The sequence below is a fragment of the Augochlora pura genome, chromosome 3 (assembly GCF_028453695.1).
Source record: "Augochlora pura isolate Apur16 chromosome 3, APUR_v2.2.1, whole genome shotgun sequence".
Taxonomy (NCBI): domain Eukaryota; kingdom Metazoa; phylum Arthropoda; class Insecta; order Hymenoptera; family Halictidae; genus Augochlora; species Augochlora pura.
In genome coordinates this window covers 15,535,222-15,556,885 of record NC_135774.1, presented here as the reverse complement: position 1 = coordinate 15,556,885, position 21,664 = coordinate 15,535,222, and the positions used below count along the sequence as shown (strand labels likewise).

The 21,664-nt window shown below is 48.3% G+C and overlaps 2 protein-coding genes across 2 annotated transcripts in view; both read right to left on the bottom strand.

Annotated features, from left to right (window-relative positions):
• Nucleotides 1-21,664, bottom strand: part of Dtn (transmembrane protein 132C dtn) — a 99,679-nt gene that overhangs the window by 41,293 nt on the left and 36,722 nt on the right. The window lies entirely within an intron of this gene.
• Nucleotides 8,326-12,243, bottom strand: LOC144468174 (ropporin-1-like protein). The gene is given in 3 exon segments (XM_078177442.1): nt 8,326-8,592; nt 11,994-12,224; nt 12,226-12,243. Coding segments are annotated over 3 exon segments (516 nt in total).

Below are 21,664 nucleotides of genomic sequence, written 5' to 3'. Positions count from 1 at the left end.
GAGAAGAAGAAGTAGTCAAGAAAGAAAAAGAAGAAGAAAGAGGAGAAGAAGAAGTAGTCAAGAAAGAAAAAGAAGAAGAAAGAGGAGAAGAAGAAGTAGTCAAAGAAGAAGAAGTAGTCAAAAAAGAAGAGGCGAATAAGAGGAGGAATAAAATGAAAGCGAATAAAAAGAGGCAGCAGAAGAACTAATTTAAAGCGGCAGCCCCGAGTCACGGCGAATGGAAGTTGGCCGAGGAAATAGCGCGTCGATCCGCGGCGAATATCAAGTTTGGAAAAGAACCTGGTGTAGAAGCTGGGATTAGTGAGGCCGTGCTTGCTCTGGCCGGCCTCGATCACGTCGGCGCACATATCGTGCTCGCGGCAGCAGGCGTCGGTCTGCATGTGTTTGCCGAGGTCTTCCGGTCCCGACGCCACGTTCCCGCTTCCGCACCATTTCGTCCCTGTCGGAAGGAAGCACCGATAGTGTACGGTGGAAGCTCGTTAGGAGCACGCGGCGGCTCCTCCGCCGTGCTCCATGGCGGCGCGACGATCTTTTATATGCTCGCCGCAGCCCCCTCTCTCTCTCTCTCTCTCGTCGCCACGTCGCTTACCTGGGTAGATCAGGTTTATTCTCTCGTCGAATGAGATTGGGAGCTCGTTGCTGCCGAGTCTATTGTCGACGTCATTCTGAAGCATCCATGCGTGAGCCCGGACGTGGATCAGCAGCAGCAGCAAGCAGCAGCAGCAGAACGCGAGCGATGACGACCAGGTTCCCGGCATCGTTCTTTCGAGTGGCGGCGGCGCGGGTTAGACGGAAGACGACGTCAGGGGGGCGGGCGGCCCTTTCAGCCCGAATCGCGAGAGCTTTTCAAACCGCGATCGAGCACGGAAGCTTGTAACGCCTTTGTCGAGACGGAGAGAGCCCCGTGGAAAACCGAAAGAGCCGTGCGCGCCGCTCCGCACGGCGTAGCTGAAAGGACGCGTTTCAGCCGTGAGACTCCTCCGTGAGAGTCATGACTTTTAATGTAGCGCGGAGACGTACCTTGAGACCCGCCTTCTTACCCGGGAGCCTCGCTGGCTGGCGAAAAGGAGCCCGGAGTCCGACCACGGGAAAAGCGGTTCCTTCCGGCGTCGTTCGAGGAACGAGAACAACCTGGCCGACGCCAGCCGGCACCCGGGACTTATATGTATGCCGGCCCGGCTCTGCCCGCCTCGTCCCGATTCCCGAGCACCCGACCAAGGTGCATCTAATCGCGGGAATTACGGGAAACGGACGCGCGCCGCTTGCGGCCTGGCCGGCTCGGTAATCGCCGGACGATGATTCCACACGCGGAAAAACAGGGCCGGAAACGACGGCGCTCGGATACCCGGTGACGTACACGGAATCCGAAATCGTCGGCGAACGCGCGAGCGCGGTGCTCCTCGTCGCCTCGACTGGTTTTTCGCGTAACTCATGCGCGCCGAAAAGGCTCGACGCGTCTGCCCGGCTGACAGGCCGCGAGGGACCCGCGACGATTTCCATACGTCGATCCACCGGCTGAGATTCCCGCGGATCTCGCATCTGTCTCGATTATCGTCGAGCGAGGAAACAAAGACAAATCGCCGCGATTATGCCGCTGGGAACTACAAACGATAAGACGGCAGATAAGAAGTTATCCGGGTTAGATTTTACGTATCTCGACGATTTCGAGCCACGTCGCTCCGCGGGCTAAATAATTAACGCAGTCGTAAATCTCCCGGGTCGCAACTTCTTCCCTCGGTTCTTCGAGGCCCCTGCCGGGGCGACGGAAACGTCGCGGGAATGGCTCTTCTGTGATTTGTCTTTTGCCGCGAAACCAATTATACTATGGCTACGATTTAATTACGTCGAACCGTGTATCACAGTGTTTTAAATTGCGTTAAATAAATACCTATTACTCCGTTTTAAATTGCAAGTCGATAAATGGCTATTATACCCTTCTAATTTATAAACCAAACTATACATTACATTCTTCTAATTTATTATATTATATCATATTTATTATATATATATTGGGTTGTTCGGAAAGTAATTTCGTTTTTCCCAAGACTTAATTTTCTCACAGCCAACTTCACGCTTAAGCTGCATAATCATTATATATTTGGACAACTGAAAGTCTTGTTTAAGTCTTGTTTTCTTTTTTTTGTTTTTTTTTTGTTTGTTTGTCTTCTTCGATTCTTTGCAATAGTTTTCGTTCAGTAATCTATTGTGTTTCATTTCCACCAAGGAAAAAAACGAAACGACTTTCCGAACGACCTAATAGTTTAACGTAATCAACTCTCCCGCCATCATATTTCCTATCCGCAGCGCAATTTTCAAACCATTGTCACTCGAAAGCGAGCACTATCGATACCAACAAATTTGAGAATACAATTCGAACATTCCAAAACATCGTTTCCTTTATCGAAACTCGATATCTCACTTCCACCTACGCAGAATCAATTGTTAATTTTACGTTTTAGAAAAGAAAAAAATGTGAGCTATGTGGCAACATCGCGACTAGCGTGTCCGCGTTAAATTGCGGCGTATGCATAATTGGTTCCGCGAACAAAGATAAAAATCAATTAAAACATCCTCGTGATTGGATCGAACATAACCTGACAAAAGCTCTGTGTGGTCAGTGCCTTTGTCCGTAGCCACGGACTGCTATTCAGAGAGTTCGCCAAACTATTCGAACATATCTGACTCGTCCGAACTCCGCGCCCAATATTCTCATAATTGGCGCGATATCAACGGGTAATATTACGTATGCGTTTGTCGCGCGCACGGACGCGGCACACCGACAAATTTCGTGGGAATCGACGGGAGAAAGAGAGAGAGAAAGAGAGAGAGAGAGAGAGAGGTTGGTCGGGTCCCGGTCAGTCCTCCGGGTCGTACAAGCAGCTGGCTTGCAGATCGGGGCAGAGGAAGTGTGTGACGTTCCTTGGGCCGACCAACCCCTGCTGTCGCCGGGCACAATCGGCCATCCAGAGCCCCACGGCGGTGACATGGTTGCTGCAAATCGGAGGGCCTATCCCCGGCACTTCGAACACCGTGGGCAGCCGGCCCTGGCACTGCTCCGCGCACATCCTCTCGAGGAACTCGCCGAAGGGGTCCGGCGGCGGCGGCGTCGGCTCTCGAGAGGGTTCACGGGCCGGCTCCAGACACTCGCAGATGCCCCTCAGAATGTCCCCGAGCCCGACCGGCACGTAATCGTCCACCTCGTCGAAGCTGATCAGACTCGCCTCGCCCTCCATGACCCCGAACTCCGTGTACAGGCTGTCGTCCCTGTCCTCCCCGGCACCGTAGTCCCCGGCAGCGTCCGCGAAAGGCTCCTCCTCGTCTTCCGGTCGGCGATCGGTGGTCGGCGCGGACCTCGATCTTCCCAGCTTGATCGGCTGGCCGAGCGAAATTCGCAGCCGGCGGTGGCTCGATTAATTTCCTCGTTCAATTCGCTGGATAAACACGCCGCTGGTGGCGGTGCGAGCGCGCGCGCGCGGCGTTGGAAACGCGGTCGGGAAAGCGATTGGTCGATTCGGAAAAACCCGGGATTCGGAAGGAGAGCGCGCGCGGCGAGCAAACACCAAACTCGTTTCCACCGGGCAAATGAAAAGGGACTCGGAGGTTTTTTTCCGAGCGGTCTCTCCTCTCCGGCCCGGGGAAATCAGATATTCCATCTGCGCCGGGGCTGTATCGCTCCGCCCGGCCTTAATTAAGTCGCGAAACTTTGATCGACCGGCTGCATTTTTCATACGACCCCCCCGTTGTCGGGTTGCGTTCGCGGCCGCGCCCTTTTCGCCCTTTCGCTGCTACCAACCTCCTCGCCGTCCGCGGCGGCGTCCTTCGGCTGGGTGGCCAGCATCTGGACACCCTCGAGGGGCACGTCGTCGCCGTCCACCTCGGACTGCCTTTGGTCGACCACGTCGAAGTCCTTCAGGATCGTCAACACTCCCGACGAGACGCTCTCGCTCGACGTCAGACGGCACGCGTCCGTGCCCTGGTCATCTTGCAGCCCCTAAATTTTTGTTCGACGTCGTCGCTGCATCGTCTATTTTACACTCGCGGTTGCACTTCTCCAACGTTTGTGATTTTTAAGTTGCGAAATCGAATAAGCGGGGCTTCGGTTGGAACTCTGCGAAGCAGGGCGTTTCATAATTCATGACAGAAATTTACCCTGGTAGGTTTTATGGCCGGAGATGAGAGGAATATAAATAACGCAACTACGTGGGAGGTTTCGTTTTCAAGGGAATAAACAATTAAAAATAGCAGACGTGACTGAGAATGATTCGATGAATTCCGTGAAATATATATTAATTATTTTATTAAACCGCGCATGATGTGTTCTTTAATTCGAAAAGGAGCTCGAGGGGTTGCCGCGACATTTTTAAATTGTCTGCGAATGTGTAAATAAATATTAAAACACTGAGATTACGTTTGCTATATTTTCTATCTTGAAAATAATAAATTTTGATATTAAGATTTTATTTTCAACCATTAACCAAATGATGTCACGAAAAAATGCATTAGTCGATATAATAATAATAATAATAAATATCTCGATTGATATTTAAACGTAATTTTCTCGGCAACTAAACTGATTTCCGTGTTATTTCCAGCCACGGTATCTGACCCAATTCCAGCCATGAATTATAAAACACCCTGTACAAATTCCGTGCGAAAAACTAGTCCGAAGAAATCTGTTCGACGCGTGTTCGAGCGTTGCCTCCTCCTTCCAACCGCATAAATAATAATAAGCGACACGCGGATGCGCGGACAGGAGAAGTCGCGGCTCGAAAACCCGCGGAAAAACGCGGCCCAGAAACTGGGGATCGGCCGAGAGCCAACCGACGACTCTCTGCGCCCCGCCATAGAAACCAATCGAGGTTGGATCGATCCCCGATAGCTCTCTGACCCAGCGCGATTTCACAGCACCGAAACGCGCCGCGCCGCGCCGCGCCGCGCGCGCGACGACCGTTCTGTAAATTTGCGCGGCTCGTTTCGACGCTGGGAAACTCCGCGTCCGGCGCGCGTACACTAATTATTTCCCGGGTTACCGTTTCGATTGCGCGCGATTCCATTTGCACCGGTGCGTTATTAACGAAATTATATTTGGTTATCGTCGGGCTGAGCGCGCGAGCGCGCTGGCGGGGGGACCGGCCCGAGAGCATTCCAGTTTGCGCTCGCAACCTTTTCCGTTCCATTAATCGCGGTCGAACGCAAATTGCCCGAAAAATGAGTCGCCTCTATAAGCTCGCGGGCACAGTCGATTCCGCCGACTGTTCGACGACGGTGGTCGGGTATGCTCGGAACAGAGGTAAACGATTCGTACGTAGAGGTCGACGCGGTATCGCGACGTCAAGGATAGGGTCTCGGATTATTTCTGAATCGAAATGTCAAATTGATGGATTACTTTAGATTTGATAGATTACTATGAAATTGATAGATTACTCGTATTGATTACTTTACTCGAGTCGATTACTTTAACCCCTTAACGTGCACGCTCGAGATAATTCGAGCGGCGTTGTACTTTATATAATTTTAATATATATTAATTATTTTAATATATTTTAATTATTACAATAATTTTATAAATACCAGTATCGTTGCTATTCATGTTTTAAAAGTATAAATAAATGTTTTTGCTGATAATAATGTTTCTTCTGAAATGGGAATTCGAAAAGAAAGATAAAAATGTCGACGTGCGTGTAATATTACGATATTCGACTATTTTCTGCAATGTGTATCAAAATCCAAAATTGCAATAAAAATTTGGATTATTCTTGTATTTTTGTAATTTTCTTGCCAAGACGACGTTCTAAATTGTCTTTTTTACAATAAAAAAAAAATTGATCCTTTTTGGCCGGTCTTTTTTATTTTAAGGGGTTAAACTAATAGCTTCAGAAAGATATACCGCAGCAATCGCGTCCGCGTAAATTGCCACAACATACAGAAACTACCGTGCAAAACGGCTTGGTAATTTGTCGCGTAAAGCGTGTCTCGTGTGACAGTGCGTTACGATAAAAATCGTCGATGCTCTGAATAAATAAATGCCGGTTGCTCCGGGGGCTCCGCGAACCTATTGTTTAACGGTTCGCTGGTTCGAAGAGGGATGCCTCTATCGGCGAGCACGGCGTTTCGAGAGCAACGGCGGAAGCCTTTTCGACAGTGATCGAAAGAGAGAATACCGTGCGCCGGAGGGGGGGAGGGGGGATGCTCTACTTGGCGCTGCGAAGAAGCGGCAAAATAATGCAAGAGCCACGAGGATCGAGCAGGGACTCGTAGGAGGACCAAAAGCCGGGTACGCCCACGCAAATGAGAGAAGTACCTTCGGCTCGCACGCGCGCGGCCGATCCCGGGGCCAATAATTTCAGGGGTGGGAGCCGTGCACTAGCTTTTGATTCTCCGGGTACTTTCCGCGCGCGGACGGGGCGAGAGAGAGAGCCATTGTCGGCGGGATCCGTCGGGATTTTAGGTATTCCGGTGGGCGCGACGACGCTACCGGCTGCGGCGCACCTCCTCTCGCTCCTCCTCGTCGACGTCGCCGCACGGGACACGGTACAGGCTCGAGCGGGACGTGGCGGTCGTTTCCTCGGACGCGGATGTCGGGCCGCACGGCTCGAGGATCTCCTCCGGCTCGTCGCACACGCAGGGCTCCACGCCGCTGCAGTCCAGCTCGGACAGGTACGCGTACAGACGCAGGAACACCGGCAACGGTATCATCGCCGATCCGCCTTCTGGCTCTTCCGTCAGCAATTCGCACACGTATATCATCGTTTCGGTTAGATTCTGCTTGGGCACAAAAGGGAGCGCGCGCCCCGTGTGAATCGCCGCGAATTCTAGCCGGGCAACAATGGCCGGTGATTAATTTCATTCAACCGGCTAACGATGATTCATTGATTCGCATTAAAGTCCGCGAATTAAATACAACCACCCACCCCCACCCACCCTACCACCCCTTCGAACCGATACGCCGATGGTTATGTATCTTCGAACGGGGTCCCGGACAATGCGCGCCGGCTGGAAACCTCCTTGGTTCCGGCGACCGAAAATCAATCGACCGAAGTTTTATTCCGCCATTGTGCGACGGATCCCGACGGTCTCGAGAGCGAAACGACGGGTCGTTTCCGTTCGTCGATGTCACCGATCCTGTCCCAGCAAATTTCTCTACCGTAATTCGTCGGCACTCGGTCAGCGCGCGCGCTGGCACCTGCGCGACGCGCGGAGTACCCCTTCAGGGAGAGGGGGGAGTGGGCGCGTAATAAAGAGGCATTCATAAGGGATGATCGCCAACTCGGAGATTTAAAAAGTTTCGAAAGTTCGTAGCATGTGCAGATATTTATTACGCGATTTATCTTGCTCGAGCGCGCGGTCGCTTTAAGGGGCGGCAATTAACCCCCGTAAGCTCCGGTGTTATATATTTTATCGCTATTATTCGCAATTTGTAGAAGGTAGAAAAATGGGTCCGAAAAGTAGAGTTAGTTTTTTTGAAGAAATTATGCGGTGTACGACGTGGTAATTCTGTTAACAATTTGAAGAAGTTGTGAAGAAATAATTATAACTTTTTAAAGACTATTTTGTCTTGCACAGTTTACAGCAGTAAAGTAACAAATAGCTGAATAATTGGGGGTAACCTGCACCCCTTAGTGCAACTACGCAATAAAAATAAATTGTGTAATATGTTCCATTGACCAATAAGTCGCTAAGTTTTTTTCTGTACTGCCATTTATTGGAAAAAAATGCATCGATTAATAAATCGAATTAAACCAATAATTAATAAATCCAAATAAAGCCAACCTAGTACATATCTACACATGCTCCCAATGCCCTTAAAGTTCCAGAATGTTTTAACTCTCTGGTCAGTCGTATCGGTACAACAATAAGGGTGCGTCACGTTATCTAACCCTGTCTCCATTACGTGCTAACCATAGAAGACACGACAGTCAGGTTATATATCCACCGCGACCCCCAAATTCGTGGCCACTAAGTTACACAAACGACTCGAGCTAAAAGCGAGACTCGACGAGGCACCCCAACGAGAAAAATCGTGGTCTCCCTTCGAGGTGGATTATGCTAATACCCGCGGACCGATAAAAAGAGGCGCGCCTCTGCGATCGATCACCGCCGCATGGCCCGTGCCACCGGCGAATCGATTAACGACTCGTCTAAAAATATCGTTTATACGGACTCGATGAAGATCGCGGAGGGTGCAGAGAAGAAGCAGCAGAGAGAGAGAAAGAGAGAAAGAGAGAGAGAGAGAGAAAGAGAAAGAGAGAGAAGAGATGGGGGGACCAGATTACAAGCTGTGGCTCTATTTTAGGTATTCCACGAGAGAATGTCGCGAGCGCGCTTCTATTCTCGGGCCAGACGGCTTACCTTGCCCAAGAATCCGCAGGCGATCGCGAGGAATTTGAAAAAGTTACACTCTCTCTCGGTCGTTAGTTGGCCGACCAGCAGGATCTGGTACAGGCTAGTCTCAGGAAGGGCTATGCCCTGCCATTTTTCCAGCAGCGCCTCCATACCGACCGTCTCGATGGGACCGAACGTGTTCAAAAGGGTCCGCAGGTACCCAGGTGTGATGTTCGTCGGGTGCACGAACGGCGGGTACTCCAGTCTATTCTAAGGAAATGCTGGGATGACTCTGTTCTTTACGGACTCTATTCACCTTTCTTTTATTTTTTCACCATTCTTTAAATACGTATTTTTTAAACACATAAAAATATATTATATAATGTTTGTAAAACAGTGGATTCTCGTGGTCATTTGGAATAATTATTTCCTTAACTTTATTGACGACTTATTAACAAAAAACAATGGTCAATAATAGGCGAATGCACCAAAGTCTCCTAGGGCCAATAGGCCCCGCCCCCTGGGATAATTCCCGCCTCCTTCTTAATTTTTAAATACACATCTTCTTTCAATAAGAATATCCCCGACCGAAATAGACGACCGTAATAGAAAAACGAGTCTCATTTCGGGCAGCTTCAACCCTTTTCCGGCACGTCGCGCGACGCTAATAAAAGAGGGCCGCGCGTCAATAATTCAGAGCGTCGATAACATATTCGCGTATCATTGAAATATTGAACGGTTCTCTATCGGCCGACGGAATTTTATTGGCCAGCGACCATAGTTCCGGCGTCCCCGTTCTATCGAAAATATAGAAACATATTCGCTAATATATGCGTTTATTTAAAATGTATAGATCGGGAGGAGAGGATCACGGGACGGGGCCGATATTGCTCGACTACGGACGAGCATTAATTTTAGTTTATGGGTCACGTTTCGAAGCACCTGCACCTCCCTCGCCCTGCGGCACCGGCATCATATTTGCAGGCGCGGTCAGCTTTTTCGCTACGCAAAAATCACCGCGATAATAATCGTAATGGTAATATAACAATCGTTGTAATAATAATGGTGATCATGATAATAATACGCGGATAGACATAACAATGTGGATAAAATAATATACACTGTACTAACAAATAAATACGAACCCACGCTAGGCGATCGTGGTGTAAGTAGACACCCCTTAAGATAATAGAAGGTAACCCGTATAAAATATATATTGGAGCAATCCCACGGTCTCCGAGGAGACAATTAGAGCCGTCTATCGACTTTCACATTTACAGACAAGCCAAACACGACCATACATAAAGGTTTACACATATACAGCAAACGATAAAATATAAAAGAAAAGAACGTTTAACTAGCGAAACAAATAAAAAGTATATGGGACCAGGAAAAAAGTGACAATAGTACATTACTATAGAAATTCACAGGAATAATAATAACGTGATAATAATAATTGTAATATTAATAATAATAATGGCAGTAACGAGAGTGAGAAGAAGTCACGGTCGCCGGTCGATGATTGGCGGAAGAGTCCGGTCAAGGACATTACCGTCCCGTCGTCACGGTGGCGCCCGGGAACAATCCTCGGCCGTCGCGAGTTACTTTATTAACAAAATTGTAAAAGTGGAAGGTAGTCGAGTGCGAGAGCGGATCGATCGGTTATTCCCGGGGAAAAGCGGAAGGGCACGGGTCGTAGCCCGACGGTCGGATCGCGTGCCGCGATTTTATGGATTCGGAATTTGTTCGCGGCGTTTCGCGTGGAACGGACGAGAGAGAGCCCGCCCGTTGTAACGTGGCAGTCGGTTAACGGCCCGGCGATATTCGACGTCTCGTCGGGTTTACAGCCGACGTCAGGGACGAGAATCCGAGCCGGCGGGAGACGCGGCCGGAATAAAAATACCGACGACGATATCGTCGAGTATAATCCCTCCGAGTATTGTGTGATCGGGTCACGGACACGGCTCGCGCAGCCTCGTTTCTCTCTCTCTCTCTCTCTCTCTTTCTCTCTCTCGCGGAACGAAAAATCTTTGTCCGGGACTAGGAGAAATAGGAGGATCCGATAGTTCAAGGCTCCGGACGCTTGCGTTATATTCGCAGCGGGTCATGGACGTCGCGTCGTTTATTATGCATCGGCGTGGCGATAGAAAACACAGAGGACGGACGGAGAAAGAGCGGCGGCGGCGCGAGCGCGGTCCTGGCCGGCGCGGTCGGCCCGAATTAATTTATAGCGACGGGCCGGATTAACCGATTTAATCGTTCCACGGTATTTCGGCCCATTAACCGAACTCTGCGGTCGAATCTTTCGATTGGTCCCGATGGGAATTGATAGCGTTAGAGAACCCGCTGCGCTCGCGAAAATTCAGTAACTCTCTGCCCTCGCCTTCTCTCCCTCCCTCTTTCTCTCTCTCTCTCTCTCTCTCTCTCTCTTTGTCTCTCGGTTTCTATCGCAGAGTTAGCTTAAACTTTTACGATAGGAATCGACTGATCGCCCGATACGATTAGACGAGCTCGAAGATGTAAGCCGACCGGCCAGCCCCGTTAATTCCACTCGGATAATTAAATTCCCCCGGTCGGATTGATTTACCTATCTATCCACTTAATTACGAAGCGGACGGCGCAAGAAATATATATATATATATATAGGTGGCACAATGGAGGCAATGAAAAAAGATTACGTTTAACGACGCCACTCGAGCCGAAACGAGCTCCGGCTGAAACCGACTTTAATCAACCCTTTGTAAGATAATGGGGATGCGGAAGGGACACGCTCTGGCTCCGTTCAAACTCGCCTCTCTTACTCGCCTCCAGCGTAACCGAGACACTACGACTTTCGAGATCGAGCGGAGGCCGTTTTCCTACCACGGGGCTCACTATTTTCTGAAGTATTTTCCATTCGAATGGAAATCCAGTTTAGCCGCTTTCATCTCTAAACCGGAGCAGATCGTCCTACAATTTCTCTCTCTCTCTCTCTCTATCTTTAGGATATCCAGTCCATCGAGCCCTTATTTAATCCTTTGAAGAAGAATGTCGACGTATCGACGATATAGAGAACGAGAATCTTGCTCGAGAAATTGCCAGCACGTGATTCGATCGATCAACAGAAGATAACGATGCGTTATCGATCGTCCCACATTATTTGAGTGTTTGATAAATAATCTAGTTCGACGAGGAAAATAGCGAAGTCTATCGAACGGTTGTTAACCCTTCGAGGACGAGTGTCGACGTATCGACGGCGTAGAAACTGCGCAGCTTATTTCGGATATATTCTAACACCATTCTCGACCTGACACGTTCGTTGAAATAGAAAAGATATACCTTTAGTTTTTGCACAAAAATCCATGATCTACTCCCTTCTTCTTAAATTATAAATTAACACGTTCGCGGATAGTGAATATTTTAACTAGATCTACCTTTAAACTAAAAGTATTACACATTATTTCCGTCGAGGCTATGTCACAGTGACAGCGAATGCTATAGCACTCGCGAACGTGTGAAAAATTAAGCAACCCGGTGCCTCGTCGAAGAGAACAGTCTCGGCAATTTAAAAATTCCTTGCATGCAAAGGGTTAATTCCGCCGTGCAGTCGCACCGGCGAGCTAAGAGGCGCAGGTGTCGTTGATACAATTAATTAATCTCGGTGTGCCGGGGGTTCTGGACGGGGTTGGTACTTTGATGGGGGGCAGATCGCCGTTGGCCAGCGCCCGGAAATAGGCGCACGTCCATCGTAGAAGATCGTAAGGCTGCGTGCGAATCGCCGCCTTCATGAACACCTTCAAAATCTCCGGATACGTCGGCGGGATCTTGATCTGCTCGGCGCAGTATAGCACGTCGTCCGACATGTTTGACACGGGCGGGGAAGTCGACTGGCAACGACTCGGCGACCGATTCGATATATCACACGGCGAACTCGAAAGTCATTACCGTCGCGACGACGGAGACACCGTTGCGAGACTTCAGGCCGGAGCAGCGCCTTTAATTCCGGGCACCTCGATGCTCGACTGGCTGATGTTTTTCGACTCGCGTCCCGGGCCTCCCCCTCCCCCTCGGGGACACTTTTTCCGTGGGCACCGTCGAGGCGAGCTCGACGCCAAAAAGTCCGCTCGGACGGCGGCGCGACACGTTTTACACGCTTCCTCGAGCGCGCCGAATTACTCCCGGCTCGCCGACGGGACCCATTTGTCCCCGAGAACCTGTCGAAAATTCCCCCGCTGCACGCCGGCCGGCTCGTTTTAATTGCCGTGATTCGCCCGTGTCCGGCCCGGCTTCGAGAATCCCGGCCGCGCGCAACCCCATCAAGAAATTGCCAACAAGTAGCCGCGAGAACGCGGGGACCCACGTTAATTATATCTGCTGGGCCGACGCCGGCGGTGCTACCGACCGGCTGACGCGGTCGGATGCAACACTTGTTGAACCCCAATCGTCGCACGATTTTTCTATCGTCCCCCTCGACGCGACGCGCAGAGACTCGCGATGACGTTGGCGGACTTTATAGGGAAACCGAAGGAAGCGACGGTGATTTCTACGTTAACTATAATACGCAGCAGAAAATTGACCATAGTTAAAAATTGTATTAAAAGGTACTGTGTGAAGAATATGTCTGTCTAATCAATTGTTCAGTTTCTTAAACATTCTGTTGCTAAATGGAATTATTTAGACATATAAGATTTAGACATTAATATTTGAATGATAGAGGAACTGATATACTAGACTATGACTGAACTAGTTTATTTCAACCCTTTGCACTCGAGGGGCGACTTTACAGCGCCATTAAAATTGTCGTAACACGTCCCAAAATTATTTTTACAGATATTGCCAAAGCTTCGATTTAAAAAATTGTTGAAATAGTAACTGTTATATGCGTCACGAGACTCAATTTAATATACATAGAATGAATTTTGTTATATAAAATGGAAATACTACAAGCCAGAAATATTATTTTAGATTTGTAATTGAAATGGCTTCGAGTGAAAAGGGTTAATTATATTTTTGCGACGCTGACACCGTTGGAGTATAACTTGAACAATTCGAGTTATAATCCAACAGTATCAGCGACGGAAAAGTAGAATTTAGTATAATTTAAATGCATACTAGGTAACCTTATAAGGCAAGAGACACAAAGCATCGCGGCCCAAACGTGGGGACTTAACTGTCGCTAAAAATTTCCTTTACTCTAAACACACTTCTCTAAAATGATTCCTCGCAGCGTTCGCCGTGCGATTGGCCCACAGTGCTTCGTTCTCTTTGATACGCGATTTCTATAACTTTTCACGGGCTCCTTACGGAAAAAAGAGAGAGAGAGAGAGAGGGAGAGAGAGGCGACTCTTCTCGACGGCGAACGCACAAAAGACTCGGGGAATTGAAAGATTCGCGAGCACAATGGGACCTCCATTTCGGCTGCAGCGACGGAACGAGCTCCGTGGGTAAACTCCGCGCACGCGAAACTGCCACCGAGATGTTCCGCGATTTTCTACAGGTGTTTCTCTCGATACTTCCAACACCGGCTCCTCTCGTCATCGTCTCCGCGGATTCACCGCGCGGGGATCGAAAATTGTCGAGTTCCTCGTGCGTGCGCGCCGGCGACGTGCAATACTTTATTACAGCGGTGCGGCACATTTAAGTGGATCAAAGATAAATATCCGTGTTTCATCCGGATCAACCGGCGGCCCAGTGTTTGCTCGACCAATAGCGGGTCGCTCCGCCGATATTTTTCCAGCGAAAGGGTAAATAATAAATATACCGTCCCCCCCCCCTAGCCGGGCACGGTATAACTTCGTCCGTCGGTCCGGCACCGAGCCGTCGCCAAGAGGAACCGCGGAGGATCTAGATACTATTTTATTTATCGATCTTTCGCGACCTTTTCCATTTGCCGGATCACCTTTCAATTTAATCGGGGCAGCGCCGTCATAGGATAAAATTGAAAAAAAAGAGAAAAGGAACAAACACGTATCGAAAATTGTGCACGGTGCTCGCTGACCCTATTTCAACGTTTCGTTTCGTTCGATATTTTACGCATATTTTATTTGTCCGAAGTGTTCTTTTTAGATTGTATTTTAGAAATTTTATTTGTCTTACAAGTGAAAGTATAATTTAAATATATGCCAGGTGATTCGCACTTTATTTTATCTCGTTCAACGTTTTACCACGTACAGTGCCGAGAATCTATCACTAAAATCCTCACACAATTAAAGGAATTTAATTGATTAAAGCGAAACTAGAAATGTTAATATTTATCATAGGGGATGGAATTAGAACTCTTTCGCATGCGAAACATTCTAATCAAATTCAATCTGTTCGAATATATTACAGTTCAAATGAATCTTCCAGATTGGCCCGAATTTTTTTTTGATGATTCTATGTGATGATGGGAAAATCGTACCTGAGAGCGATGTCCCTCTTACCGATTTGGGTGAGAAGTGGTTGACCGTGGGATTACCTTCATGGGGTATTAGGTTATGTGTATGTCGACTATGTTAGAGTGGGGAAAAAATTTTCAAAGAAAATTCAAGATTGGCCCGAAATTAGTGTCGCTCATATTTGGATCAGGCGACGCTCAACGCGTTAACCTTTTAGATACTACGCGCCACTATAGTGGCTTTCGCGAATGGCTCGTGCTTTACTCAATTGTTTTATTATTTATTAAAGCAAACAATTAAAGTGAAAGTGTGTATATACAATATATTAAGAAAAGACTATATGTTATTAGTACTATATATAGATATCCGGAAAAAATATATATAATGGTATTTCGTGTCGGTTGAGGTTAAGGGGGGGTCTCACACCATCAAATAATCAGAATTGAGTTTCTGTAATAAAGATAATTTATTTAATACACAGCCCACGATTCCTAATAGCCTTAATTAATCCTACCTGTAATAAAGAAACGACATTAAAGTCTATTTGTGGTGTAAGTTCGTTTCGTCACTTCAATCATACACGTGGTTCTCTTTCTAATTCACTAGATCTTCATATGTCTTCCCCACGCGATGACAAAGTCGATCCCTACTCGTCAGCTGTCACCGACTCACTATGGCCGCGTTGAGCGGCGGATTTGAATGAAAGAAATACAGTTTCTTTACATATATATTAAGAGAAAATCGTAATTTAGTTACGAAAAACTTTATTTGCGCAAAGTCCTGCCGTACCTAAAAGGTTAAATAACTTATGTTAATCCGAAACCACGCGATCGTTTCTCTATTCGAAACGTTCCTTCTAAATTATACTTTATTCGGCGGCGTTCAAAGCGCGTCTGGGCGCCGTGAAAATCGTCGCGGACGTCGCGGTGGATGGCGAAAGGGGTGCGCGTCAAACGTCGGGGAAAAGACTGCGGTTGTCGAAGAGCCCTTTGTCTCTATTATTAGCCCGTTATCGTGGCCGTGGTACGGTTACGTACACCCCGTCGGCCTCGTACACATTATCGTGGTCGCACTCGCAAAGATCTCGTTCGGATGCATAATGAATCGCTCGCTCCAAGGGAGCGGATGGTTGCCGCGCTCCTCTCGACCCCACCCGGTCCACACCGTTCTTACTCTCTCTCTCTCTCTCTCTCTCTCGCTCTCTCTCGCTCTCTTTCGGTCGGTTATCTCCGTCGGAACCATGGCCAGCGGGGGCCGGTAATGTCGTCCGTCTCTCTCCGATGACTACTCCCGACGTAATGGCCGGGAATAGTTTCGAATCGATCGATCGCGACGAGTGCTCTTCAGCCGCGCGTCGAGCGCGGAAAAAGGACACCCCTACAAACGCGAACAAATCCACGGGAGCCGCAGAACCGCCGCGCACCTCTCGTCCTAGCCCGCTCCGCTCGCCCTGCTCCGCTCGCTCGCTCGCTCGCTGGCCCCCCGGAATATAGGGCTTCCCCGTTCCTTCATTTCGTTCGGCATGAATATCGAGAGCGGGCTCGAATGCGAACGGAAGCAATTCCACTGTCCCTCGGGAATGGCCTTGGCATCGCTGCATCCCCGGGACCAATGGCGCGAGAGACTCCGAGAGCATCCCCTTTCCTTCTCTCTCTCCCTCTCTCTCTCTCTCTCTCTCTCTCTCTCTCTGCGGGAAAATAATCAGCGTCGTCAAACTCCGCCGATATTGCCCTTTGACTCGTCAACCGAGCCACGGAATTATCGAGGTCCCGTGTTTCACCGAATACGTTCGCCAAAGACGAGTTCCTCTATCGAGATATACGACTGCATCCCTTACGAACTACCCCGGCAACGTTTGCTTGATATCTGTTGAAGGCAACGACGTGCTCGGTCGTCGTGACTCCGCGGCGATCTCCGTTCGTTGGAGGGCCAAAAAACCGATGGTAGAAATATCGAATATTCGCGTTTAATTCCCTGCACTGTACTATTCTTTTTAATAATATTAACCCGTTGCACTGCAATAACGTGTCGGACTCGTGATACAAATTTCATGAAAGATCTACGAGATACACGAATATTATTAATTTATTTTAGAACGAAATAAAATTGATTCTTCTGTTATCGAAGTCGGAAAACGAAAGTATATAATGAAGATAAAAGAAACAAGAATTGTCTGGTCTTATTAAGGGAGATATTAACGAGAAACAAGTGTTAATCAATTGCAGCGTGAAAGGAGCCGTGGTGGCAAGGGGTTAACGCTATTTTTATTATCCCTTGAACTGCGTTGATTAGCACTTCCTTAATCATTTCCCCGGATGAACGAGAAGATTTTCATTTCCCGAGTGGCTTCATTTATTTTTGTTCCCAGATTTTAAAAGCATTTTCTTTCGAATGATTGGCAGTCGTACTTATTAAATTCTGTAGAAAATGTTCGCCACCCAGACTCCTTGTTATAACGGAAGGATTAAATATGTCTCTCATCGCGTTCTCTAAAAACATAGATCCTTCAGACAGTGGTATATAAATATTTAACGATCGCATTTTTAAGTCGCGATAAAATCGGCCGTAATTTGCTGCCGGTTGAGAAGCGTTTCATAATAGGTACTTTTACCTCGCATCGATCAACTCCGGGATGCCGGAATAATTGCTCGACTGCCGTGGGGCGCGTCGAGTGTCTGCTTTCGTCTCTCGCGTATCTCGTTTCGTTCCAAAGAATTTATACATCCATCGTACGCATTATGCTGCGATCTCGTTGAATCGTACGAACACCGCTTACAGCGCCGCGATCGCTCGGTTTAAATAAACAATTACGATAAGGGTTGAACGATAACGCTATCCATTTTCAGCGACCGCGTGCTTCGTCGAAACAGGAATTGTTTCGGCCTTCTCGCAGGAATTGCCGGTCTTTAAACTGGACCGTGTTTATTGTGGTTCCCCGGCTGTATAACAGCTCGTGGCTGCGAGCCGCATTCCCGGGGATCTTGCCCTACACCTCCGAGTTGAAAATAAGGGGTTGCAAACCACTGCGAGTAGCCGGAGTTAGACAAATTACGCTGTCTCCGGTTTACTCGGCGAGAGGTTGCCGACCCCTGGCCCACCCCTGCAAGCCTCCTTCACGCGTCTGCGATAAACGAAACACGCGTCTGCTCGATCTATACGCAATCGATTACGATTACGCGACGTTACAACTGATACGCGATATCGAGTATGGTTGTCCGTGCTCGAGAACGGCGTCCGGTTGCCGTCTGCTCGATTCCTGTTTTTCCAGTTCCGTTTCTGCCGTTTTATCGGGCCCCGGTACGCGTTCCCCGAGGATTATTTAGTAAAATCCTGTGGATTATTATTTGACGTAGTTCTTCTATGTTGTACAGTAATATGCGAAATTGTTAAATATTGATTAGAGCATGTACTGTATATGAACACTGCTGCTAAGCCTGAAACTGCTTCGTAGAGAGAGATAACTTTAGATAGAAATACCCATCTCTTTTTACGGATTGGTCGACGCTTCTCCCCTCTCATTTCTCTCAGACGAAATAACCTTTTATTTATTTATCTCTAATATTTCCTCCTGCGATGCTAGATTAAAATGACACAGCTTGTGTACTCTGTCCGAGGGCTCCGCCCTCCAGCAATATGATTTAAGGCTTGCGCCATCCGTCCTCTCGCGATCGGCTATGTACAAAGTTGATTGGTGGTTGTCAAACTTTTTTATCGATGCGTCCACGTGTCCGCAATCGTCTCCGTTGCAATAACAGAAAACCATCGATACACCGAACGTCTCATTTCGTCGCCAATGGATCTCCGTTTACGCCTACTTGGCACGTGACGTCTGTGTATATTTCGTTCGGTGTACATATCGCGACGGTCGATCGTCCGGCGCGGCCCTCCGCCGGCCTTTCTTCCGAACAATTGCGAGTCCAACCGGCCGAGACGGAGACGGTCCGATGCACCGGGGTCGGTTCTACCACACGGTTACGAGAAACCTCAAATTCGGTGGCTGCGGCGCGCGGGCACCGCCGCGGAGAGCTCGTTTCGCCGGCCGCGCTCCCGTTCCCTTGCCAAATTCTGCAGCGGCGGTGTCGCAGTGATTTCTGGCCCCACCGGTGGCGGGGCGAAGGTGTGCAACTCTCTCTCTCTCTCTCTCTCTCTCTCTCTCTCTCTCGAGGGCCAAGTTTAAACCGTGCACGAGGGACACGTGTTGATTTCTAGCGCGCCCCGAGTCGAACTCGTCGCCCGAAACCAGAATACGTCGTCGAAACAAACAAAAAAAATATGGAGGATCGACGGAAATCGATGCCAGCAGCGAAACGGGCAAAGTTTTAATGAAAGGCGCGGCGCGCTATATGTACTCGCATTGCTGGAAGCCGCTCGGCGAAGTTTCGAAGGGATTTTTATTCCCGGGACATTCATTGGCTCGATTATCGTGGCATAAATTAACCGGCCGCGGAAACTTCGGCGCGGCGAACGCCGACGGTTCTTATCGCGGCGCACGTCATTCACGGCGTGGCCCCGGTGGTGGGGGGGGGATGCGTGTTGCCGGCTCGCGCGCGCGCCGGCCCGGGTTAAACGCTGGAAAGGAACACCGGCCCGATGGAAACACAATTTAATCGACGGAAAGGAAAGTGATCGATCGGCCGCGGCTCCGCGCAGCTCCGCGACGACCGAAATAAAATCCTCTCGGGCGGGGAGGGGGGAGAGAGGCCTCCCGCTGCAAAAAGTTAAGTGCCGATCGAGACGGGCCACGCGAGAAGATTGATAATCCGGGACACCGGGGAAGCATTAAGATAAATCAGCGGGGCCGGGGGGGATACGTGAGCTCGATCGGCCGGAAACCGTCGGGAACAGACAGGCCACCGGTTTTTGCGAAACCGAGCCGCGTCCCCGACGTGACCAATCACCGAGGTCGCAGGCCTGATCATTTTTTAACTAATTCCGCGCGAGAACGGACGCCGCCTCGCGGGGCCGTCGGACACCTTTAACGGTCGAGTGTCGGCATTTCTGAGGTACTCGAGTTATAAAAAGAAAGTCAGTCGTTTTATTTCGTAATTGACGCTTCTTTATTGTTTAGTGAAATATTAACTCATTATCCGCCGCAATTAAAATGTCAATAAAAATATAGAGACGTTCAGATTTTATTTTAAACTTGCTTAAACTGAATTTACCATTATTATTATTTATTCTCAAATTATGCAAATGTGGTATTCCATTTTTGGCACGTTGACCGGGTGAACCACTGTAGAAGAGATCCGATGTTATAAATTTCAATATAAAGGATAATAGCGGGTATTGGGTTAAGCGGTGTCATCCAGCTGTCAATAGCTGCATTATCTTTTAATTACGATTCAGAGTACAGTGATTTTGTTCTCGGTATCATTTTTACAGGCCTCTCGGGGTGTCGCGCACCCCATGCACTGCTTTATGTAACGCCAACCCTCCTTGCACTCGGATGTTCCCTGAGGGGAGACACGACAACAACTGTCGATAATCATGCTACTTTCAGAATTATTAATTCTCATTTCTTTAGAACTGTATCGATTTAATCTTCTTGAACGGTGTAATTATACCCAGTGTCCTATCATTTAGTAGTTTCTTTAACATCGTTTTATATTTTCGAAATTTTCCTCCTAGTTTACTAATAAATACAATTCAGTAAATTTAGAGCTGCGCAAGATCCAACTGACCTAGGGGCTCAAAGTTAATGACCACAGACAACGCCTTTGTTCGCTGACTTGAATTGACCACCAAGATCGTGCGATTTGACCCCTCTAGACTTCTTCTTGTGAGGTTTTCTGAAGTCGCAGGTCTGTACCAGTAATCCACAATCGCCCGACGCTCTCAAAGTCAACATAGCCCAGCCCATCGCTCAAATTCAGCCGGAGTTATGCGGCAAAGTCATTGATAATTGGACCTCTCGGATATGTGCCACCGTGCAAAGCCGCTGGGGACATTTCAAAGATGTCATATTCCATATACAGTAGTAGACAAAAGTTTAAGACGAGAAGGAAAAAAGAAAGGAATTATTAATATTTTATAAATAACATAAGCTATCATGTTCTATCTTTAATTATAATCGTTTACTCATTTATTTGCACAGTTACAAAAACATTTATGTTCGGTTTTGAACTTGAGTTGCTATTTCCAAAAATATTTCTTTTTGCTTTCGTAGCGTTACAATTTGTTCTCTTTCGTTTGTACTTAAATTGCGAGATTTACCCACGCTTTTGTTCTACACAGATAAACTTAAAGCGACGAGATACACAGTGTTCATCGGAATCGGTAAAAAACCGTGGAATGAAACTGATTGTAAATATCTCATAATACTATTCGTCTTAAATTAATGTCCGCTACTTGTAGACACTCAAAACAAAGTCAAAATTGTTCACTCAATAATGTTTATATTTAGCACACAAGCCTTCGAGAATTAGAAGGTCAAGCATTTGTCTTCATTATCCCAAAATAAGAAACTGACTGGAAAGACAGTACTTGCATTACACGTGTATAATTGAAATTAAAGTCGTCGTCTTAAAGTTTTGACCGCCACTGTATACAGTGGCATACACGAGCCTTTCAAATAAAAAAAAATTCGTCAATACCTGATACACAGCCGATTTTATTCCATTTCAAAATCGTCCCGCCCTCACTGGAAAACCCTATAGAAAGCCTATAGAAAACCCTATATAAAACCCTATAGGTCGTCGAAAGACGAACGCGGACGGGTCGGCGAACGGGCCGCGCGCGCGCGCGGTTAACAGGTTAATCGGTTCCGTCTTAATCGAAGCCGATCAACCGACCGCCTCGATCGCCGGCCCCGAGGAACGTGTTCATGTGTCCGGTAGGGGGGAGGGGGGAGACCGCAGAGGCCCGATGGATGCCGGGGCGAGTAGCAGCGCGTAATGTACGTCCGCATAGTGGTTACGTGACCGGCGAACGAAAATAGATGCACCCACCCATTTTCCGTCACGCCACAACTCGTGCACGCGGCCGCG